General features: G+C 39.0%; 1 protein-coding gene across 3 annotated transcripts in view; it reads right to left on the bottom strand.

The window, feature by feature from the left end:
* Positions 1–480: 480 nt before the first annotated feature.
* Positions 481–26,377, bottom strand: part of LOC121379411 (autocrine proliferation repressor protein A-like) — a 26,184-nt gene continuing 287 nt past the window's right edge. The window contains exons 1-14 of one of the 3 annotated variants that reach the window (XM_041508015.1): positions 23,720–24,200; positions 18,689–18,803; positions 17,849–17,957; positions 14,755–14,868; positions 14,069–14,161; positions 13,520–13,609; positions 12,650–12,779; positions 12,088–12,205; positions 11,548–11,635; positions 10,421–10,459; positions 8,956–9,041; positions 2,861–2,957; positions 1,408–1,470; positions 481–889 (exon numbers count right to left, since the gene is read on the bottom strand). In XM_041508015.1, coding sequence (XP_041363949.1) covers positions 767–889; positions 1,408–1,470; positions 2,861–2,957; positions 8,956–9,041; positions 10,421–10,459; positions 11,548–11,635; positions 12,088–12,205; positions 12,650–12,779; positions 13,520–13,609; positions 14,069–14,161; positions 14,755–14,868; positions 17,849–17,917 — 1,110 coding nt within the window. In that variant the 5' untranslated portion in view covers positions 17,918–17,957; positions 18,689–18,803; positions 23,720–24,200 and the 3' untranslated portion in view covers positions 481–766. Of the gene's footprint in view, positions 890–1,407; positions 1,471–2,860; positions 2,958–8,955; positions 9,042–10,420; positions 10,460–11,547; positions 11,636–12,087; positions 12,206–12,649; positions 12,780–13,519; positions 13,610–14,068; positions 14,162–14,754; positions 14,869–17,848; positions 17,958–18,688; positions 18,804–23,719 lie in introns of those variants that run through there. The other 2 variants (XM_041508016.1, XR_005958839.1) reach the window with 2 other exon arrangements.

Genomic DNA, 26,377 nt, shown 5'->3' with positions numbered 1-26,377 from the left:
CAGTCATCCATTCGACAAGTCCATTCGACAAGTCAAAACATAATTGGATGCTCAATGTGCTAGTATTTGGAATGACTATTTCGCAACGCAGTCAACTGCTTGACATTACATGACGTGGTATGAAACGTAGATATTACTGTGAAGACAAAGTTTACAGGCACAACACAATTCTCCAAATATTTATTTTCATATCGACTTGTAACAATTTATTCTAGGGACATTCCTGAGTTTGCTGCATTGTAAGATGTTTCCGACTAATAAAATATTTCTACGATTAAACTTACATATTTAATATATTAACTTGTTTATAATAGCAATGATTACATAGTCAATGTGTTTCTGGTCGTCTTAATATTTGTAAGAAGCCCGAAGTGGAGACTGTTTTCAAATAATTTCGTACGTACGAAAAAACATATTTTAGGAAATAAAATGAAATATAACCTAGTACAAGTATTAGAAAGATAAGAAACACGTTTAATATCCAGCCACTCATATGTTATGCAGAAAAATATATTTGGTATGTAATTACAATCGTTAAAAAGTCTCTGTTAGTCGATAACATCTTAAAAATTGCAGCAAACTCGGTAATGTCCCTTTAAAGAGTTCGTCTTAAAAATAGGTCGCAATAACTGCTGCTGATAACGAAATACAATACAATAATGTTCCATATATGTGCACTATAGTAATATATCCATCCAAGTCGTATGTTACCGCTGAATATCAAACAATCTCTCCACGAATATTCAGATACTCGATCCATGAATTTTCAGACGATCTTTCCACGACATCCAGTTCCATGACAGTCTTCAAAGGGAAACGTGTCCGGGACAATCTGGGTGGGAGTTGTGAACTCTAACACCGAGTCGCTCTCCACACCGTGATAGGACACCTGCACGCAGGACAGAAACGTATATAGCAAAAAGACTCCCGCCACCTAAACCCCTCCCACAACAACAACAACAACAACCACACACACACACAAAACCCCACAACACCCCCACAAAACCCAACACCCCTCTAAAACCCCCACAAAAAACAACAACCCCCCTCCACACACAAAACCCCACAAAACACCCCCACAAAAAAACAACAAAAAAAACAAAACAAGAAAAAACAAGCAAACAAACAAACAAAACAAGAATACAGAAAACACACAAAACCCCTCAACAAAAAAACAAAAAAACAACAACAAAAAAACAAACTACAACCCCCCACCCAAAAAAAAACCCCCACACAACAACAACCGAAAACTGAAACAAATATATTTATGAAAAAATCAAAATAGACAATGTGTTTAGTATATACATTAAAGAACACATTTTGTCTTTTAGACAAATTTAAAGATGAGAAAATAATAATATATAGCAATGTATTGTAATACGTACAAATATCAGCTCGAATACTTACTTGAATGAAAAATCCGGTCCAATAGGAACCTTTGACATTTTCAACCCAGAATTCAGTCGGACTCTACAAAAAATACTCACAAATACAGACACAGAATTAATAGCCGTACACCATTTTATTGTTATTATTCAACAACTTCATAAAAAGATCCAGGATTTTGTACAAGGGCTCTCAAAATTCTAAAAACGCCATGTTTGAATTTCTCTGAAGCAAATGAGCCGAGCTGAAGGGAGATTCGAGGGCATGTTCTCCAAATTTGTTATGGGGGCGGACGTAGCCCAGTGGTAAATCGCCCGCTCAATGCGCGATCAGTCTAGGATCGATCCCCGTCGGTGGGCCCATTGGGCTATTTCTCGTTCCAGCCAGTGCACCACGACTGGTACATCAAAGGTCGTGGTATGTACTACCCTGTCTGTGGGATGGTGCATATAAAAGATCCCTTGCTGCTAATCGAAAAGAGTAGCCCATGAAGTGGCAACAGCGGGTTTCCTCTCTCAATATATATGAGTGGTCCTTAACCATATGTCTGACGCCATATAACCGTAAAATAAAAAAAGTGTTGAGTGCGTCGTTAAATAAAACATTTCCTTCTTCCAAATATTTTTGAAAGCTGCTCATAGATGGATCCGCCACTGAATCGAATGCCAATCAGTCACGTAATGAACTCTTTACGTTCTGAAGTAAAAGTACATAATACACATTCACTCTAGGTCCTGGTTGCTTATAAAACTTTGACTCAAATCTCTAAAGATGTGACACGCATACAATTTGTTTAGCGTTGCAATGTCTTTTAAGCCTCAGACTCTAATAAAAGGAAGGAAATGTTTTATTTAACGACGCACTCAACACATTTTATTTACGGTCATATGGCGTCGGACATATGGTTATGGACCACATACAGATATTGAGAGAGGAAACCCGCTGTCGCCACTTCATGGGCTACTCTTTCCGATTAGCAGCAAGGGATCCTTTATATGCACCATCCCACAGACATGATAGCACATACCACGGCCTTTGATATACCAGTTGTGGTGCACTGGCTGGAGCGAGAAATAACCCAATGGGCCCACCGACCGCGCCTCAAGCGAACGCTTTACCACTGGGCTACGCCCCGCCCCTCAGACTCTAATAGAGTCTCAAATCTTGACCGTTTTATAAGCACTGGGCCAGTCTGGAATTCGAACCCAGCACCTACCAACATTTGCGTTTTTCCAGTTTAAAGAATTAAACATAACTATATTCCTTCCCAGCAATGAACGTTTTTGTTTAACTACACCACAGCAGCACACTGATTAATTAATCATCGACTATTGAATATCAAACATGTGGTATTCTGACTCGTAATCATCAGAGGAAACCTGCTACATTTTTCCTAATGCAGAAAGGGATCTTTTATATACACTTTACTACAGACAGGAAAGCACACACCTCTGAGAAGTATATCCATACAAACCTGCTGGTAAACTGGTTGTTGGAACCACGCCACGGGATGGATAGCCTTTTTGTGCATCGGATCCGAATGGTCAGCAACAAATAGCCGGAAGTCTCGTCTGACAAGAGTGAAATGCATTCCTTAGAAGAACAAAGATGTTTTAAGTACCTCTCTCCCCTCCCTCCCTTCCACCCTGTCCCCCCCCCCTCTCTCTCTCTCTCTCTCTCTCTCTGTGTGTGTCTGTCTGTCTGTGTGTGTGTGCGTGTGTGTGTGTGTCTGTCTGTCTGTCTGTCTGTCTGTCTGTCTGTCTGTCTCTCTCTCTCTCTGTCTGTCTCTCTGTCTCTCTCCTCTCTCTCTCTCTCTCTCTCTCTCTCTCTCTCTCTCTCTCTCTCTCTCTCTCTCTCTCTCTCTCTCTCCATATCCAAGTACACCTATACCCATATTTAATTTCTGTATCCGGTGTAACGTGGTATTTTGACTCCCGTAGAATACTGACTCCCCGGTCACTTTTCTACAGCAAAAGGAGTCGGTTTTCTACAGGAGAAAAATGACTCCCAGCTGAAAAACCCGTAGTACTACGACCCCCCACACGTTGAAAACTGACCCCCATAGAATAATGACTCCTCTTGAAATCATAGAAAGTTTCTATGTAAGTTATTTTGCTATAATATCTTAACAGTTAATCCTCTATAAAACAACATAGGGACCTTAAAAGTGGCCTCTATCATCAAGTGACATTATATATAGTTCAAAATAGATGCAAATATAGTATTAATTGAGCTATTCATTAATATGAAAGTGGTTGTTATGCCCATTCTCTGCACTCACCTCATGTTTTGCCAATACGGGAATCCCAACATGCGAGTTAGAAAAGTTTTAAACAAGTTTGATTATCTTTCCGTTGTGCACATTGTTTACATAATTAGACCCCTCGTGTAGAATGACCCATGTATGTATGTTCTATGTATGTAAGTATGTATGTATGTATTTTATCTATGAATCTATCTATCTATCTATCTATCTATCTATCTAGATATTGTATGTATTTCGGTAAAGTTTGTTTTATTTAACGACGCCACTAGAACACATTGATTTGTTTATCTTATCATCGGCTATCGGACGTCAAACATATGGTCATTCTGACACTGTTTCTTTTTTAGAGGAAACCCGCTGTCGCCACATAGGCTACTCTTTTACGACAGGCAGAAAGGGATCTTTTATTTGCGCTTCCCACAGGCAGGATAGCGCAAACCATGACCTTTGTTGAACCAGTTATGGATCACTGGTCGGTGCAAGTGGTTTACACCTACCCATTGAGCCTTGTGGTTTGGAGTCAGCATCTGGATTAAAATTCCCATGCCTCGACTGGGATCCGAACCCAATACCTACCAGCCTATAGACCGATGGCCTAATCACGACGCCACCGAGGCCGGTGTGTCTATGGGAAAGTGCATATAAAAGATCCCTTGCTGCTAATGGAAAAAAGTAGCGGGTTTCCTCTGTCTACGTGTCACAAAAACCAAATGTTTGAAATCCAATAGACGATGATTAATTAATCAATGTGCTCTAGTGGTGTCGAAAAACAAAACAAACTTCCAACTTTACTCCATGAAAAATCATAAAATTAGTGGCTAGGTCATAGGCCTCAAGTATGGTAGGTACTGGGTTCGCATTTCAGTACTAGATTCAACCCAACTCAATTCGCTTAAACCTGATTAATAATTTCTGGCAAACCAATCAGCCAAATTTAATGAAACTTGGGTGTAATTATAAGGTATGGGAGCCCATTCAAATACACTAAAGATTTTGTAGATTCCTATTAGGTTTTTAAAACTTTCATAGGACGCATGCAAACTCAGCCTGCCAGTCTAGACACCCCTTGCAAAATGTTCTGCACGCACATCTGGATTGATTAAAATGTCTGATTTGATGATGTGAGATTTTTCTTTCATTACCAACAAATATGGCGTCCATAGCAACATAACACTATGATAAACAAATGTCTGTAGAGATTTCCTTTATAACAGCATTGAGATTATTCATTCAATAATGCCCGTTTTCATGATGTCAGGTTGTTATTCGGCAAATAGGTGCCTATAACTATAAATATAAATATTTTTGCCGCTATGTTTTGTTGTTGTTGTTGTCTGTTGCAGGGAAACGCAACATACAGAAACAAATACCAAACATGGTAAATAGACAATATTGAAATAATTGTAACATGACTTGTTGCCTCATTCCAGTACAACTGATTTCATTATGTTGCAGACATAAAATATCAATTAAGAAATATGATAATAGTTTGGGGAGGATTAATAAATTAATTGATCAAATTTCTTTACATAAAAGTTTGCACATGTGGAACAAGTTAGGGCAATTAAGTTTCTAGGTTTCACTTTCCATTTTAAAATTCATGTTTGTTTACTGCAATGAAACTTCAAGAACAGCAAATCGAACTATCTTCAGTCTGAAAAACCTGTTCAGAGTTCTGAAAAGAAAACATAGCCTATATATTTTATAAGACATTTATTTTTTATTGGCAAGATGCATTCCCTCCAAACTGGACGCGCTTTAAACAAATACAATTAGAAAATTAGTATGTATAGTGTGTTTGTACGTCTGTATGTGGCGTGTGCGCGCTTCTGTGTATAGTTTGCATGTATATATATTATTTTCATGAAACCAGTCTGTGTAGTTTACTAACTTCTCTTCCTGGTCCTCCCAGTGGCACAGCAAATTTAATATAGTTGCATCCATTTCCTTAGCAACATGCTCTAAACCCGATATGGTGTAGGGTCATCTCTAAATCTCTGGACAATACCATCTCCATTCCTTCTCCTTCTTTCAAAATATCAGTCAGTTTGGCTGTTCACCAGTGCAGAAGTTAAGGTCTGCTCAGATATGTACCTCCAGTATTTTGATGGCACAAAATCTTTGACAGGTCTGTATGGTGGTCCAGAAAACAGCGTCTCTTCTACATCAAGAACTGGTTCGAAGTAGTCGTTCAAGTTTTGGATGTAAGCAGCGCATTGGGATGGCAGTTCACCTGTATTTAATAAGGGTTTATATGGTAACCATGTGTAGAATGGTTCCCTGTCTACCTTCCCGTGAACACAGTAAACATACATTGTTGTGTTTGTAATGCTTGCAAAAGCGAACATTTCTAACTCTGTGCCCCACGTTCCCTCTTGATGCATTTTTGTTGCTTTGACTGAATTTCATGCTCTGACTGGATTTGTTGGAAAATGTGTTTATTGGCGTGAATGAAGTTGACAACTTCCTCTCTAACTACCTTATAACTGGACTGTACTCCACTTAATATGTAGCTAAATGAACGAAATGGACAATTCCCATCACCTCTCATGGAAACCACCTTGACTGATGATGCATCTGACCTGATTTCGGGGCAAATTCCCATCTCCGCCTGTCCGTTTCTTACAATTAAACCAAATAAGTGTGATTTTTGTGGCTTGCCATTCCGTGTCAACTGAATGGAACCGAATACTGGTGCTTCCTGGTTCTTCAGTTTGGCGTCGAACCTCAACCTCATGTTGACTGAACTCATCCTCATATACTTTTAATTTCCTCTTCTTAAATGGAAGTTCTTTACCATTTTCTTTTATAAACCCCAGTCTCACATACACGAATTATCTCCCGAATAGGCCCGATTTAAGAATTCTTGGTGATTCTTGGATATACGTACTGAAACCGTAGGGTGTTCTTGGCCTTTCGTCAGTATTCTTGAATGTTCTGGATCGCCTGCCGACTGTTTTGAACATGTTCAAAACTGTCGGGAGTAATCATGAATAAAGTTGAAATCGTGACTCAATCTTACGAGTTCTTGAGGGCATCGTGCGTAATCGTAGTATGTTCGTAGATGCATTCGAGATATTCGTGGTTAAACGTGGGGTATTCGTACGACTCTCTGGCTCTTTCTCTGCTTCTGGTTCTCCACGGGTACGCTGGCTCTTCCATCGTCCCTTGCGGTCGGTTGCTGACTTCTTGAAGAGCGGCATGGTGATGTTCACTGCTTGCAGGCAGAACGTCGAATGAAATCTGGCCTGTTCAGCAGCCTTCATATAGGCGTCTTGCGACAGTCGTACTGGTTCTTAAGGCAGTCGTACTGAATCGTGTAGCAGTCGTGCGGATTCGTTGGCGTGTCGTAGTAATTCTTGACGTATGCCGCATTAATTGTCATGATTCATAGCGTATTCGGGAAGGCATCCTAGGGGACACGTAGTAGGTCGTCCCGATTCGTAATGAATTGGGTTCAATATCGTAGTGGTACCGTATTAGTTCTGGCAGCATTCGTGAGCATTCGTACGCAGCTCAGGAAAGAAGCCGAATCATTCAAATGTTTTTCCGAAAAATCGGGAGCAATCGGGGCTTCATAGGATCATGTATATTCCTGGACATTCGGGGTATAATTCGTGTATGTGAGACTGGGGCTATAGCATGACGTTTGTCGGTGTTATTTACAACTTCGTTTCCTTCGGTGTGCCTTGTGAACAATTTTAGCCTATTACCATTAATTGCCGTTTTACCTTGCAAATAATAAATTCCTTTGCTTTGTTGTTCACATACTTAATTATGTATGGACCAGTCTAGCATGCGTCAAGTTTACCGCCTTTCCTGGTGGTTTTCCTTGTGTTATGCATTAAAACTTTGTCATCAACTTTGAAATTTTTACGTTTCACCTTTGCGTCATAATACCGTTTTTGCTTTCTCTGGGCAATCTTTATGTTGTCTTTGGCTGCTTCTCTATACAACGAAAGCTGAACGAATGCCTTGCATCTGTTTCCCAAATGCTAAATCCGCCGATTCAGTGTCTGGCCCACTAGGAATATCTAGTTCAACAGGTAGCCGAGCTGATCTCCCATAAACAAAACATGGGGCCGTCTTCGTTGACTCGTGCTCCGCCGTTCTGTATGCAAACAGCATATATGGCAATTTTTCATCCCAGTCATTTTGATGTTCATTGACGTAACATCATAACATGCTACACAGTGTTCTGTTATATATTTCAGTTTGTCCTCCTGTCTGTGGGTGATAGGGCGAGGCAATGCTATGGTCAATCCCCATCTTCTGACAAAACCTGTCGTTCAGATCATTACAAAACTCTCTTCCTTGATCTGTGATAAGAACTTCAGGACAACCGTGGCTCGATACAAACTTTACTAACAAACGGAAGACACTGTGTGCCGTCTTGTCAACAATTGCCTCGGCTTCAACCAATTTTTGTCAAGTATTCCGTGAAAAACAAAATGTATCGGTTTCGTGCCAAAACAAAAGAAAAACCCCATTAAGCATTCTATTGCATGCCATGTTACTATCCAGCAATGAAGATATACTAATGAAAAAAAGAGAACCTATGGTAATTTGGACACATTATTTTCCCATTGCTAACGGTAAAGTCTATAAAATACATAAAAAGGCTAAATGTGAAATGGCTCTTTGGCTAGTGGGCGAAGTCAACGCTGTCGAAAAAAATGTGATTTGTTGAACGATGCACTCAACACATTTTATTTATGGTTATATGGCGTCAGACATGGTTAAGGACCTCAAAGATAATGAGAGAGGAAACCCAGCTGTTGCTATTCCATGGGCTACTCCTACCGAAAAACCAGCAAGGGATCTTTTATATGCACTTTCCCATAGAAAGGACAGTACACACCACGATCTTTGTTATACCAGTCGTAGGGCACTGGTTGGGACGGGGAAAAAAACAGTGGGTTCACCGAGGAGATTCGATCCTACTTTACTGCAGCGATCCCAATTTTAAAGTAACGGTATTTGTATTCTGCAAAAACGTCCGTAGTGACCGGAGGTCAGTATTCTACGGGGGTCAAAATACCACGTTACTGGGATGCCGTAGTATTCTGACCCCCCGGTCACAATTCTACCGTAAAAGTCAGTTTTCTACGGCAAAGAGTCATTATTCTACGTAGAAAAGTGACCGGGGAGTCATTATTCTACATAGAAAAGTGACCCGGAAGTCAGTATTCTACGGGAGTCAAAATACCACGTTACACCGGCCTTCACCCCAGCCCACTATACAAAATATTATCAAAACCACCAAGGCATCAAATAATAAAACAAAAACTAGTAAAACAAACCTTTCGTCAATGGTAATAGCACGGAATGCTTTAACTGCCTTTGGCGTCTTGTCCGTAAACACCGTTAGTTTAGTGCTATTATTTTTCTGAAAGGCAGAGGTTACAAACAATGAATTAAAATTTAAAATCCATCAAACGTGATTGAGATGTGGATGTTATGTGATGTTTTCGGGTTAGTTATGCTGATGATAGTAACGGCAAAGATAGGAATGTGATGAGGAGCTGATGAGAAAAAGGATCAGGACTCCGATATTCACGAGGACTAGCCCGAGGAATGCCGTTGTATTGAGAGCTAGACGGACAGCGATTGCCACCGTCCATTTTCATTTCAACTTATTCCGTGCTTATATCCAATTAAGGTTCAAGCACGCTGTCCTGGGCACACACCTCAGCTATCTGGGCTATCTGTCCATTACAGTTGTCAGTCTTACACCTACCCAATGAATCATTGAAACTCGCTCTGGGTGAGAGCCGGTACCGGACTGCGAACCTTGTACCAATCAGCCTTATTTCCAATGGCTTAACCACGGTTGTGATTGATTGTGATGGTGATAGAGACGGAGATTTGATGGCGATAGTAATAAAGGTGTAATGGCGATGGTTATGTGATGGACATGGGGGTTATGATGACGAGGGTATGATTGAGTTGATGATGGTATGATTGGATTGATATGTTGATACGGGTGTGATGAAGATGGTGTTGAGGGTATGAGTGGGTTGGTGATAATGATGAGAGTGATTGGAATGGTGATGGTGACAGGGATGTAGCGGTGATGGTGATAACAATTGAATTTGGTGATGAAAGTGATGGGAATAAGAGTTGGATTTGGCGATGAGTATGATGGCAATGGTAATGTCTAGGGGGATGTGACGGTGATGGTGATAATGGTTGAAGTTTGTGATGATGGTGACGGTAATAAGGGTTGGATTTGGTAATTATGGTGATGGCGAGGGTGATGTTGAGGTAGATGTGACAATGATGGTGGTAAGGGTTGGATTTGGTGATGAGGGTGATGGCGAGGGTGATGTCTAGGGGGATGTGACGGTGATGGTGGTAAGGGTTGGAATTGGTGATGAAGGTGATGGCGAGGGTGATGTCAAAGGGGATGTGACTGTCATGTTGATAACAGTTGAAGTGTGTGATGAGGATGATGGTAATAAGGGTTGGATTTGGTGATGAGGGTGATGGCGAGGATGTGATATAAAGGAGAATGTGTCTGGTAAATGGGAATCGACATTCTGTTTCCTGTAGTAAACCCACGGCAAAAGTAATAAAAACCAAAACAAACAAACAAACAAACAACAACAACAACCACATCTCTATTATGAAAGTGCAGTTATGGACTATCTAAATGTGGTAAGAATTTAGGCATAAATAATATTATATGTACCTAATGTTTGAACAGATAAATGCATGTATCTCCACCTATCATAGCTGCAATTTCTAACGGTAGATTTCGATTACCTTATCGACTTTCCATGTTAGTTTGGGTAATGGCACGTCCTGTGAAAAATAAACCAAACAATAAGCATTATATACATGATGCCTTTCATTAAGATCTATTGAGTGTCTAGGATACATTACACGAAAGCAATTCCCACTGCAGATAATGTTATCATCATTCAATAAAGGTGGCGAGACGTAGCCCAGAGGTAAAGCGCTCGCTTGATGCGCAGTCAGTTTGGGATCGATCCCCGTCATTGGGCCCATTGGGCTATTTCTCGCTCCAGCCAGTGCACCACGACTGGTGCATCAAAGGCCGTGATATGTACTATCCTGCCTATGGGATAATGCATATGAAAGATCCTTTGCTGCTAATTGAAAAGAGTAGCCCATGAAGTGGCGACAGTGGGTTTCCTCCCTCAATATCAGTGTGGTCCATAACCATATGTCTGACGCCATATAACCGTAAATGAAATGTGTTGAGTGCGTCGTTAAATAAAACATTTCTTTCCTTCATTCAATACAATTAGTGGCGTATGGTAGGTAAACTGCGTTTGAGGTAAATCAGGATCACTCGCATATTAATCGAATCTAAACGCATGTTGGCAAAATATGACTTAAATGGCAGCTGGACAAAAATGGAAATTTTAAACTAAAAAGTACCCGTTTTCTTATATTTGACACCTTCTTACCCTTACGTACTACCCTGCCATAGCGTATGAATCAAAATAAAAACAAGCTTTATAGTAATTTTTTTTAGCTGGCTGCGACTCCGCCGATTACGTTTATTTTACAGTTTTATGTTTTTGGTCTCTCCTTCAAGTCTTCATTTCCACCAGCTGTCATCTGATCAAAGGATAGAATTTAAAAACTTACTGACACCCACTCTAATTGCGACCATTTGTAAAATCTAATACACCAAAAGTATACTTCGAGTATAGGACATCTAAATGCACATTCATTAGAGTTAAGCAATAAGTTATATACAAATAATGCAAATTAACAATTTACTTATCTAATTAACTCTCAGATTAAATTTAAATTATATATAATACACGTTTTTACAATGAAAAGTGTTATCTTTATTAGCGACTGATGACGGGTTTAATGTCCCTATTTCAGACATATCGTAAACATGAAAATCTTACGTTGAGTATGTGCTGGAAGAAGGCTTTCTGAGCGAACAGGATTTCCAGAATATGACCAACACATATGTGATCAGCGTTTGCGATCGTGCTGAAGAAAAACACAAGAAGATGATAACAAAGATGCTGACTTCTTATCACACTATGTCTGTAAATAATTAAACTTTGTCTATTAGCTTTAGCCAACAGAAAAAACAACAACCCGGCGGTAATTTACATGATAATGTTTACACAAAATGGTAGACTAGACAAGGATAAATAATGTATGCACAGTTGAATGTATATGTTGTGTAGTAACAGTTGTGGTGGTGGTCGCAGTAATTATATTAGCAGCAGCAACAACTATAGCAACAACAATAACAGTAAAATTAGTAGCAGTGGTAGTCTAATTTATCTAAATATTAGTAAAAGTGTGTTCCAGCATTGTGACGTATATTAACGATATGTAAGACTAGTTTTTGGTATATTTTGTTTCCAGTCAAAGAAGTGTTACAAATGGTTACTACAAATCACTTGGTGTTAACGCACATTAAAATGACTTACTCGATGTACGTGGGTCCTTTAAGCTGGTTGAAGTAGTAGTGTGGGTTGTCTAACATGAAGTACTCGTCTCCTGTTGTATCTATGATCAGTTTTGGCATCGTTAAACGATCTGTATATTCTAAAAAAACAAGAAGAAAAAGAGTTTAAAATATTAATACATTTAGCAACGACGATTTATTTAAACCATAATCCTATCACAGTACATGTATACAATTGAAAAGAAGGATATATATAAACATAGAGAGAGAGAGAGAGAGAGAGAGAGAGAGAGAGAGAGAGAGAGAGAGAGAGAGAGAGAGAGAGAGAGAGAGAGAGAGAGAGAGAGAGAGAGAGAGAGAGAGAGAGTCAACTAGTGAATGAGATAATGTGAGCGAGAGAGAGAGAGAGAGGGGGAGAGGAGGGGAGAAGAGAGAGAGAAGATATATATATATATATATATATATATATCTATATATATATATATTATATATATATATATAGAGAGAGAGAGAGAGAGAGAGAGAGAGAGAGAGAGAACTTTAGATGTCTTATAATTTTGTGGATTGTTTTTATTGTAGCTTACTTATAGGATCAATGATCATCTGCAGAACCTTGGCTTGAGGCGTGTCTAACTCGGCTGTGAAGTTCAGTTTGTAGAACGGTTTGAGAGCGAATGTCCACCCGCCGTATGCTCTGTACATGTGGTGCAGACTCTGAACACACGAAACAAACACTGAGATGCAGGCCCGTTAGAACCGGGAGGGGGCAGGGTCGGGGCTAGGGCCGGGGCCTGTGCTTCACACCTGGAAATTTACTACTTTTGTTTTTGGTCTGATGTACGTAACCTTTAAAACAGCTGGAAAATGTGAACCAAAACATTGCTATTTTCTTTATGAGATACTAAGAGATCATCCGAAGATTACAAAACGTTAACAGGAATGAAATGTTTTATTTAACGACGCACTCAACACATTTTATTTACTGTTATATGGCGTCGGACATATGGTTAAGGACCACACAGATATTGAGGGAGGAAACGCGCTGTCGCCACTTCATGGGCTACTCTTTTCAATTAGCAGCAAGGGATCTTGTATATGCACCATCCCATAGACAGGATAGTACTTACCACGGTATTTGATGTACCAGTTGTGGTGCACTGGCTGGAGCAGAAATAGCACAATGGGCCCACTGACGGGGATCGATCCCAAACCGATCGCGCATCAAGCGATCGCTTTACCACTGGGCTACGTATCGCCCCCACCCCCCAAAAAGGTTAACAGAGAGCATCCTTTCAGAACATCTTGTATGTCTACAATTCAGAGTGTATACCACCAAATCACACAGAACACAATAGTGACATGAGTGGAGATTTTGAAATTTTGACATATTCGCTACATCAAATATTTTAAATACTTAAAACCCCCATCCCTACGTCAGTTGAGGTGTGACTAACCTCGATCATGCTGAGCAGGTCGTAGACTATGGGTGATAGAGCAATAACTCTTTTGTCTACCGCCGCGGCCAACCAAACCGCCCAACCTCGCTGAAACAAACATATACACACTTTATTATTGAATATTTTGTTGAACGATTAAGTTCATATACGCTTATAAACTGCGGTGAATAGTTTTTAGTATAGGCATTTTGTCTAAAAACAAACCCCGCCCTTTTCGGCAACATTCCCAATAAGGTAACGAGCAGCAGTCAGTCCGTCCATCCATCCATCGATTAAAATCACTCATCATTCCTCGATTGCCGTTCGTTTCGACCATTCACAGTCTGTTACTTAATTAGGTTAACTATTATATTTGTTTAAACATATAAATTCCATTGAACAGAATATGAATAAACTCGTTTTGATTAAAAACAATGCTTTGAAAAATTGCAAATAGCAAGTCACTGTTGGACACCAGTTCGTCTGTCCTCTCGTCCGACCGTCCGTTTGTCCATCCATCTATTCATAGTAGATTTAATTTCCATCTCGTACATATACAAATCCTACCTTGGACGCCCCTGATATGATGAATTTCGTAATATTCAGTCCAGCTTTGTCTTTGGCGATGGCAGCCCCCGTATCCATAGCTCGCACACAGGCCTATAAACAAACGATGATATGTTATATCATTCGAAGACATTTTGTTTATTCAGTCGCACACAAAGTATCCAAAAATAACCAAATGATTTGTTTTTAAAGACAAAACCTACAATATAATAGGTACACAGACCTATAAACAAAGGATGATGGTGATATTCTATTATTGGAAGTCATTTGGTTATTCAGCAGAAAACAAGGAATCCAAAAATACCCAAGTGATACTTTTAAAAATGATGATAGCACCTCCAATATTGTTGGCTAGAATAGATTATGTGAAAGATAACAAGCGCAAGATTATGCAAACATTAAGTTACTATTAGCTTGCGATGAAATAATCAGGACGTGATAATACTGTCATCATCCAGGCCAATGTACTAACGATCTAGAGACGCCAGAGTTCAAAGCCAAGTTAAAGATACATACAACTTAGATCCCCGTCAAAAGTTTAGTTTTTGCCAAGAACCACTTTAACTGACTGCTAAGACAATTTAGGAAATCGAAAACAGGATTCATGTGAGAGAACGTTATTTTAAAAAAAAATCAACAGACTATTTATGACTGTGTATGCAATTTCCAATTTTGTTGCTACCTACTTTTGTCATAGGAAGGTGAGCTAACTTGAGTGGATCCTGCCCTTGTTCCAGGTAGGTCATAATTGTCCAGGCCAGGATAGATGTCCCAGACCATGACCTATGCTGAGGATCATTCTGAAATACACCCATAACACTGAATCATAATACAGATAGTGGATCATTCTGAAATACACCCATAACACTGAATCATAATACAGATAGTGGATCATTCTGAAATACACCCATAACACTGAATCATAATACAGACAGTGGATCATTCTGAAATACACCCATAACACTGAATCATAATACAGATAGTGGATCATTCTGAAATACACCCATAACACTGAATCATAATACAGACAGTGGATCATTCTGAAATACACCCATAACACTGAATCATAATACAGATAGTGGATCATTCTGAATTACACTTATAATACTGAATCATAATAGAGATAGTAGATAATTCTACAATGTAATACTGAATCAAAACAGAGGTTATTGATAATTTTAAAATACACTTGTAATGCTGAATCAGAATATATCTATATGTATGTGTTTACCATTCTGAATTAACGTATAACCCTGAATCAGAATAGAGGTCATAGAGCATTTTGAAACAAACTTATAATACTGAATCAGAATACAGGTGAATTATTCTAAAATACTCTTATAATAATGAATCAGAAGACACGTTATAGATAATTTTAAAATACATAATGATACTGAATCAGAATAGAGGTGAATTATTCTGAAATACTCTTATAATACTCATAATAATACTGAATCAGAATAGTGGTTATGGATCATTCTGAAATGCACTTAACATAATGATTCAGAATAGATATTGTAGATCGTTCTGAACTGTATACAGGATCAAAATAGAGGTTCTGGATCATTCTGAAATACACTTATAATACTAAATCAAAATAGATCTATGATGAAGGCCTTCCGAAATATAATACTGAATCAGAATAGATTTACTGTGGGTTATTCCGAAATACACTAATAATACTCAGAAAAGAGGTTATAGATTATTCTGTAATACATGTATAATACTAAATCAGAATATATCTATTATGTGGGTAATTCTCAAATACATTTATAATACTAAATCAGAATAGATCTATTACGTGGGTAATTCTAAAATACACTGATAATACTAAATCAGAATAGATATATTATGCGGGTAATTCTGAAATACACTTATAATACTAAATCAGAATAGATCTATTACGCAGGTAATTCTGAAATACACTTATAATACTAAATCAGAATAGATCTATTATGTGGGTAATTCTGAAATACATTTATAATACTAAATCAGAATAGATCTATTATGCGGGTAATTCTGAAATACACTTATAATACTAAATCAGAATAGATCTATTATGCGGATAATTCTGAAATAGATTGATAATACTAAATCAGAATACTTTTGAAATAAACCTATATTACTGGATCAGAATAGATTTTTGATGTGGATCATTCTGAATACACTTATAATACTGAATGAGATGTCACATATCATGATTTTCGTTGCGAATCATTATGTAATACACTTTATAATGCTAAATAACAAAATACAGTTAAAGCAGTGTTATGGAGCAGCAGGTTTCATGAAATACCCTCCCTGTCCAACATGGCATTGTTTGTATAAAGAATACATCATTCATATATATATATATATATATATATTAATTGTAAAGTAAATCTTAAATCCATACACCCCCCACCCCTAAAAAACAAAAAATCGCATTCAAACATATATTTAGTTTTATATTTAAAGAACATCTATTGTAATCAAATGATATTACATTATTAAAAATGCTTTATACAAAACGTATTTATATCTCAAAACTAAACACTCACATTTTAACCAATGCTTCGAGTTGTTAACATATATATATTTTGAAATCTTGTTTTAATTCCTTCTTCTTAAAATTGCTTCTGTCTCAACAGGGAGAAATTTTCGTTTTCCAAGACATTTTACACTGGCATGTTTTAATCTACTTACAAGTAATACATCAAAACAATAATAATTATAAGTTAACGTGTGTAATAACAGCTGTATAACATGACAATTAGAAATCTTTCATTATCATATTCAATACCATATCTCTGCAAAGACTGATTCCAAAAGATGTTATTGTGAAGTCGCGAGGGTATGCAGCCATGACTAACTAGGGGCGGGAGCCCAATGGTAAAGCGTTCGCTTGATGCGCGGTCGGTCTAGGATCGATTCCCGTTGGGCTATTTCTCGTTCCAGCCATTGCTCCACAACTGGTGTAACAAAGGCCGTGGTATATGCTATCCTGTCTGTGGAATGGTGCATATACATATCCCTTGCTGCTAATTGAAAAGAGTAGCCCATGAAGTGGCGACAGCGAGTTTCCTCTCTCAATATATGTGTGGTCCTTAACCATATGTCTGACGCCATATAATCGTAAATAAAATGTGTTGAGTGCGTCGTTAAATAAAACATTACCTTCCTTCCTTCCATGACTAACTGTAAGGTGCTTTAAATACAAAGTAGAGCAGACTTTGATCAAGATATATGGTTCCAACTCACTCTGTAGGAGGACTGCCACTTCCATAGCGCGCACGTACAGGCGCCAACACCCTTTCTACAACTTTGATAAACAAAAGGACGAGTAAAGGCACACACGGATGAGCGCAGAATAGTATTTCAAGCGAGGAACCGGACTCGGTGGCGCAGTGGTTAAGCCATCGGACTACAGGCTGGTAGGTACAGGGTTCGCAGCCCGGTACCGGCTCCAACCCAGAGCGAGTTCTTAAGGGCTCAATGGGTAGTTGTAAGGCCACTACACTCTCTTTCACTAACCACTAACCAACTAACAACTAACCCATTGTACTGGACGAACAGCCCAGATAGCTGAGGTGTGTGCCCAAGACAGCGGGCTTGAACCTTAATTGGATATAAGCACAAAAATGAGTTGAAATGACTGAAATCAAGCGAGGAACTGTAAGTATTTTAGACATATTGCTGAACTTATTTTGAGGTTGAAGTACATTTAATTTATTTCTAAATTAAAAGTAATAGATGTTACAAATTAAACAAAATCTAGTTCAGTATTTAAATAATACTCACTGCAAAATATAGTGGTTCATTAGGAATCATTCTTATGTTAATGCTGACCACGCTTAAAGCCACGCCCATCAGTGAAACAGAGAAAACAAAGGGTCCTTCAGTGCCAGGTCTGCAGGGATAAGGAAAAAAGAAACAAAAACAGCGGCAGCAAAAAACAAAAGCAACAGCAATAACAACAACAACAACAACAACAATTAAAACCCCCACAACAACAACAACCACATTACTGATTTCTTTAGAGTACCTTTTTTTTGTTTCTGGCGGTCCGTAGCCCAGTGGTAAAGCGCTCGCTAGATGCGCGATCGGTCAAGGATCGATCCTCGTCAGTGGGCCCCATTGGGCTATCTCTCGTTCCAGCCAGTGCACTACGATTGATATATCAAAGACCGTGGTATGTGCTATTCTGTCTGTGGGGTGGTGCATATAAACGATATCTTGCTATTAATGAAAACATGTAGCGGTTTCCTCTCTAAGACTCCATGTTAAAATTACCAAATGTTTGACATCCAATAGCCGATTATTAATAAATTAATGTGCTCCAGTGTCGTCGTTAAACAAAACAAGCTTTAACTTAATTGTTTGTTCCAGCAAGTGCTCCACCCCGGGTGAAACAAGAGCCGTGGTATATACTATCCTATCTGTGGGAGGCAGCATGTAAATATCCCTTGTTGCTAATCGAAAAGAGTAGTCCACTGTGTGGCACCGCGGGTTTCTTCTCTCATTATCTGTGTGGTCCTTAATATGTCTGACGCTTTATCACCGAAATTAAAATGTGTAGAGCGTTTCGTTAAATAAAACATTCCTTTCTTCTTTCTTTTTATTTGTTTAAATTGAACTTACGGATCTTTATTCGATCCCTCATCTGCAAACAGGTATGCAACATCCGGGTGCTTAATGACGTCAGGAATGAGTACATCCACATAGTGCCACCAGAGTATTTGGTTTGTGACGTATCCTGGAAAAGGAACAACACATAACAAACATATTTCAAAATAATGTTCTAATCTTAATCCCTCCCATCTAAAACAAAAATCTAAATTAAGTTTAAAAAGAAGAAGAAGAAAAAAGATCTTTTACTTTAATTTGACGCTGCTTGAGAATCATGTGTATTGGGTTGTCGTTAACCGAACTTATAATTTTAAATCTCTGGAACTTCTCCCACTGGCTTTGGTTGAATAGATACAATAACGAAGTGTTGACTACGACATATTATTTGTCTTCTAAAATAGACAATCTATATTTTCTTTTGCGATACCATACCTATGGTAAACGGTGCCAAAGCATTGCTTCAGCTAAATCACCTGATCTCTCTCCCATTGAACATGTGGAATAGTTTAGGAATACAGGTTCGTTCACATGAGCCAAATGACCCCAGTATGCAAATACCTGCACGCACATACGTCAGTGCGTGCGTACATTGATGGCTGGATGGCTGGATGGCTGGATATATATATATATATATATATATATATATATATATATATATATATATATATATATATACATACATATATACATACATATATACATACATATACACACATCAATACATCAATACATACATACATTCATTCATACAAAGAGACAGACACACAGACAGACATGCAGACATACATATAGATATGCATACAGACACGAATTGTTTTACCTTTCCCCCATGTTTGTGACGTCATATTAATTGAATACAGCGTGTAGTTGTCGCCTCGACTGACGTTCACAACAGTCCAACTGTACGAGGGATCCGGTAGGTTCACATAATCATCCAATGGCGTGCCGTAAACCAGCGTCAACATCAAACATAAAATAATGGACCTCATTTCTTACTAGGTTTTTTGGTTTGTTTTATTTGTCTGACCACATAGATTCAGTTGTTTGTACGGTAAAAACAGAAGGCGTACAAATGAACCCGTGATTTGCTGATAGCACGAACTGATAAACTGATAATTCAGTGTTTTTGCTTAGAACATATTAATAGACTTACTTAGTTATTCGGGCAGATTACGTATCACAAGGATACGCACTGAGTGTTGCGATTACTATATTAAAGTATCTCGCGAAGTCGACTATTAACAAATACACGAATTATTTATATTCCATACAAAATATACACATTTTCAGTTCATCATACACATTTTAACATTTGGGATCGAGATTTAGGTTCCTGGCCCAATGGATACCCCGATGGATTGTCAAGCTAAGGTTCAAATCCCGTCAAAGGTGATTTACCTACCAGTATTATTCTTATAATCCCATACGGTTTCAATCGTGGCATCATCGACCTCTTCGTGGCATCATCGACCTCTTCGTGGCATCCTCGTTCTCTGCCACTTACACAGCTGGTCTGACCCTCACCACTAACTAACGACTACCGATAGGACGGGAATATAGTAGGAAATAGCAGGTGCCTCTTAACTGAACATTCTCTCCGAAGTGATGCACGTTGTTTCCCCATTCTAACAACGGGTACACCCGTTGTATGTACGGTCCTGGGTGCTTCATCGGTAGGAGTAGCCTTTATGGCAATAGCTCTCTCTCTCTCTCTCTCTCTCTCTCTCTCTCTCTCTCTCTCTCTCTCTCTCTCTCTTTCTCTCTCTCTCTCTCTCTCTCATACATGCTATATACATGCATTCAATCATGCCTGCATCTACATGCCTGCATCTACATGCCTGCCTGTCTGTCTGTCTGCCCGTCTGTCTGTCAGTTTCTCTCTCTGTCTCCCTATCTATCTCTCTCCCTCCCCATCTCTCTCTCTCTCTCTCTCTCTCTCTCTCTCTCTCTCTCTCTCTCTCTCTCTCTCTCTCTCTCTCTCTCTCTCTCTCTCTCTCTCTCTCTCTCTCTCTCTCTCTCTCCCCCTACGTGTCGAAAAAATCATATCCTAACCACGAAATAGCCGTTGTCTTGATATACCGTTATACATATATTTCTCCCTTCCAAAGTTGGGAGGCTAAACTTATAAGCCACAGTAAAAGCTGATGTGTTGTGGCAAACAAAGAAAACGACCTGTTCACGTTGGAACGATAAGAACATGGATGTTGAGATGGGCTTAAAAGAAAAAAAAATCGAAAGAAGGGAGGAGCTGGCTGTAAAAGGTATGGGGAAAGTGAGAAGGAAGATTAAAGTATCCACCCCATCTCACCTTTGATGCGAATATAGCTGAGCAAATTCAGTGTCGAATACTCTTTAATTCAAGTAACAATACCCACGCTTGCATAATATTTTTATTCTCCGATTGTATTTTCCTTCCCACCCTGTGTCCCACGACTGGTATATCAAAGATCGTGGTATGTGCTGTCCTGTCTGTGGGAAAGTGTATATAAAAGATCCCTTGCGGCTAATAAAAATTGTAGCGGGTTTCCTCCGACTACGTGTCACAATAACTAAATGTTTGACATGCAATAGCCGATGATTAATACATCAATGTGTTCCAGTGTTGTTAAACAAAACAAACTTTAAATTTGTATTAAATTTTAGTGAACCTTTCAAGAACAGAGATTGCCATAACAATATCAACTGTGATATAGGTGTTGTTAAAAGCACATACATATTTAGGTCTAATGAAAAAAACTTATGACTGTTAAATATCAAATATGCGAATTTTCCAAATATTCATAACCACACATTCTTCGTCCACTGTGACTGTTTAAATGTTGCGAAAACATTCTTGTCGATCTATCACAGAAACATCACAAGATGTTATATTAAGGGGGAAAAACGAAAGAAATGTTTTATTTAACGACGCACTCAACACATTTTATTTACGGTTATATGGCGTCAGACATATGGTTAAGGACCACACAGATTTTGAGAGGAAATCCGCTGTCGCCACTTCATGGGCTACTCTTTCCGATTAGCAGCAAGGGATCTTTTATTTGCGCTTCCCACAGGCAGGATAGCACAAACCATGGCCTTTGTTGAACCAGTTATGGATCACTGGTCGGTGCAAGTGGTTTACACCTACCCATTGAGCCTTGTGGAGCACTCACTCAGGGTTTGGAATCGGTATCTGGATTAAAAATCCCATGCCTCGACTGGGATCCGAACCCAGTACCTACCAGCCTGTTGACCGATGGCCTAACCACGACGCCACCGGGAACATCAATTAATAATGAAACAGAATATTATTTCGACCATAAATGGCTTTAGTAATCGAAACATCTCACAATGTAGCAGTTGTAGTACAGTGAGATTAAACAATGATTAAAAACAGACTGGTAATAATCAGAAACAACAGTGACTGAAAATTCATGTAATTTTATTGAACAAGACAATTTTTTTTTTTTTTAAATAAACGTTTAAAAATATATTTCTATTTACGTCTCATAGACCAGTGACTCTATCATCTGACAAGTCATTATAAAAAAAAAAACACTTAAAAATTACATAATTATCTAAGTAACCCCGTATGGCAGCAAACCAAATATTAACAAAAAGTAGATGTTAGGTTATAACATATGTTATGCATATGTCAACTAATTTGTTTTGTGTGATAAAGATATGAAGACAGCTGACGGAACAGCCAAGGTAAACCATGCACAGTTCTACCTTTAGTCTGTGTACTGCATTACCGGTTACGTCAGTGACAATGCAAGTGAAGTTGCATACCTTGGCTGTTTTAGCGTTTTGTTTTCACGTCTGTATTAACTAAAAATGAGATATAATCTATATAATTTAATGGTAATTTGTTAAGAAATTTATTTTATTGACACTGATTATTTTTAATAATGCTATTTGACTTGGTATGGGATTAAAATTTAATAATATGTTTTTATATGAATTCTAACTTGGAGTTAAATGCCTGTGTATATAAATAGAACTCCGTGTTTCATTTTAACCAACTATTAATTCCACGTTACTGTTTTCGTTTCGTCTTAAATAGCAATATTTGAAATCGATTTCGAGTTTAGGATTACCGTTTGTTTTTGTTTTTGTGTTTATTTCTTTCTTTCTTCTTGCTGTTGGCGTGTTGGGTTTTTCTACAAATACAGATAGTTATTAGCTTAATAGTGATAGTTTTCTTGCTCATTGAAGAAGAAGAAGAAATGTTTTATTTAACGACGCACTCAACACATTTTATTCACGGTTATATGGCGTCAGACATATGGTTACGGACCACACAGATTTTGAGAGGAAACCCGCTGTCGCCACTACATGGGCTACTCTTTCCGATTAGCAGCAAGGGATCTTTTATTTGCGCTTCCCACAGCCAGGATAGCACAAACCATGGCCTTTGTTGAACCAGTTATGGATCACTGGTCGGTGCAAATGGTTTACACCTACCCATTAAGCCTTGCGGAGCACTCACTCAGGGTTTGGAGTCGGTATCTGGATTAAAAATCCCATGCCTCGACTGGGATCCGAACCCAGTACCTACCAGCCTGTAGACCGATTGCCTAACCACGACGCCACCGAGGCCGGTTTGCTCATTGAAGACATGTATGTATGTATGCATGCATGCGTGCGTGCGTGCGTGCTTGCATGTATGTATGTATGTATGTATGTAAACACACACACACACACACACACACACACACACATATATATATATATATATATATATATATATATATATATATATATATATATATATATAAATAGCTAGATAAATAAAGAAATACTTTTACAAAATTATCGAATGAATGAATGGATGGATGGATGGATGGATGGATGAATTAATTAAATCCACATACTCGTAGCAACACGTGGATGAATAAATATAAGGCTAAAGTTATCACAGTAGAATCACGGCTGCCATTAACAGTTAGACGATCATTTCTATCGTTTGAAGGCACTGACTATACTGATTTCCGCTCACTCTCAGCATCTACACGCTACTATTTCCCCCACACTGCACAATTTTAATTCCTGAATTACCTGGAGTATATTTCAAATAATCATCGACATCTCTATCCTGTTCCTACTCGAATATCCTCCAACCCTGTTGTACCAGGCCAGGATAAAGGACACTTGAGCAATCCTGCTCCTACTCGAATATACTCCAGCCCTGTTGTACCAGCCAGGATAAAGTACATTCGAGCAATCCTGCTCCTACTCGAATCCTGCTCCTACTCGAATATCCTCCAGCCCTATTGTTCCAGTTCAGGGTAAAGAACACTCGAGCTATCCTGCTCCTAAACTCCATGTTCTAGGTCTTCCGTCTCAGAGTAAATTTTGGTGTAAAACATTATGATTTATGTTCACCGAGACTGTTTTCAGATTCTATGACATCAGAATAGAGGTTAGACAAGCCATCTTCTGCTGTAGCGTGGCTTGCCTCTCTGCCAGAACTACTTCTCGCTGAATCACCATCCACAACACTATCTTGTTCTTTGTGTCTTATAACACCCGCAGTACTATCCTATAAAATCTTTGAACTAATTTCACCCAAAGGGTCTTTAGAATCTGTTGTAATTGCATCGCCGTTATTCTCTACATCAGAGCCCAGATTACCCAACAGAGTCGCTGTAGTACTATTGTTATGACCTGTGCTTGTAACCGGATCATCCTCTACTGAACCTTCCTCAGACTGTTGCTCATTCCCTTTTATCCCAGCGTTTTCGGACTGTAAAATCTTTGAGCCAAGTTCTTCCAGAGGACTCATAGAACGTGTTGCGGTGGGATAGTCTTTATTCCGTGCATCAGAATAAAGGCCAATAAGCGCCTCTTCTGTTCCAGTGTTACTCATGGCATCACTGTGAATGCTTTTACCCGAATCTCCGCCAACAGAACCACTCTCAATTCCTGATAAGTCAGGGTTACTGCTTCGTAAAATCCTTGAGCTAAGTTCACTCAAAGGATCTTTAGAATCTTCCGAAATGGCGCCATCATCATTCTCAACATCAGAATAAAGGGTATTCAACACGGCTGCTGTGGTGGCGTCACCCGCTTCACCGCTACGCAAACTTGCAACCGAATCGACGTCAGTGTCATCATCCTCCACCTCGCGTTCATTTACCAGTATTTTGACCTTGCTTTTCTGTATCATCCCTGAGCCACGTTTAGAATCTGCTGTAGATGTATCCTTGCTATCTAATGTATCCACGTAAAGACTCGCCAACAACCGTGCCGTGTCATCTGTTTCTCCGTCTGTCCTGTCTGTACCTACGCCATGCCGGTCTGTAGTCTCAACACCATCTCGTCTGTTGATTGATGAACTAGGAACGTTCGAGTTGGATGATGGAACAACCATTTCCTTATTCACAGCATCACGTATATCTCTGTTCACGTTATCTTCTTGTGATGCCGTATCTCTCTCGGAATGCGCGGTACTGGTTGCAAGTGTAGCTTCCATGACACCACTGTCAATAGGCAGCGCCACCTGTGGAGGAGGGGACGTAACCGACTTCCCCACATCCCTTATTCTCTCCCTACCGTAAAGTGAATCGGCACTTGGTCGTCTCTGCCGTTCTATATCCTCGGAAGAGATTGGGAGATTCCGATCTCGGCCAATCGCAGAGTCCGTGGCTGGACTATCTTCCATATTCCTCTTTTCAGCTGGGACATTTTTCATAACATACACAAACTCTTGTTCCGAACAAGGTTTAACCCTCCGGTTTGCATTTCGATATCTAATCACCATTCTTATTATGCTGACACTAAACATAATGACAAATAAAATAGCAGTTGCCAACAGTATGGCCCCGATTAATATCAGATCTTGGACTTTCTCTTCTTTTGTTCCGAATATAACAATTAAAGCTATGCCACCGCCTAAAAGCAAAATGGCGATGACGGCTAGGAAAAGACTATTCCATGAAGTCTGCGCCCTGACCTCAGTAATAATCGTGTTGTTTACCAGCCTGCTGGAAATATAATGACGTCCCCACCTCGGTCCTCCTTGAGGCTTTCTGTGTTCCGGCATGGTCAGGGTTAGACTAGCAAGTTACTATATGTTGAAACATCTTCTTTATGACTCAGTCTTGTACAAAGTGTCGATTTATTTGAATGCATAATGTCCTTGCAGGTTATTACAGGTTGACAAATCTTCTTTACGAATCAGTCAAGTATAAAGTTCCGGTTTTTGTTAATGCACAATGTGCTAGCAAGTTATTACAGGTTTAAAACTATTTTTAGGACTCAGTCTTGTATAAAGTTACGATTTGTTTAATGTAACTAGTTAGTACAGCGGTGATAAACAGAATGTGGCTGTTGGTTATTCGACACGACCACACAAGAAGATTTCAGAGTGTTAATAGCCCATAAAAGGACACATACCATTCAGTAATATTTGTCAAGTGAACAAGCAATACACTGCACTACCTTTCGAAATAACATTTCTGTCATTTTGCTGCTGAGTATTCCAAACGAATCCACAACGTAAGAAACACTTGTGATACTTAGTTAAGAATATCAACAGTTCTAAACATGCTACACACCTATCCTTGGTATATATATATATATCGCCAACAAACAATGCATCGAAGGCCGACTATTCTTTGAACACAAAACATTACTTTTCACTCGTGGCTCACAACTTGGTTACTTCTCAGTGCCGCACGAAATACAGAACAGGATGTTAGTACCGCAGAAAAT

The sequence above is a fragment of the Gigantopelta aegis genome, chromosome 8 (genome assembly GCF_016097555.1).
Source record: "Gigantopelta aegis isolate Gae_Host chromosome 8, Gae_host_genome, whole genome shotgun sequence".
NCBI lineage: Eukaryota > Metazoa > Mollusca > Gastropoda > Neomphalida > Peltospiridae > Gigantopelta > Gigantopelta aegis.
This window is presented reverse-complemented; position numbering and strand designations above follow the sequence as displayed.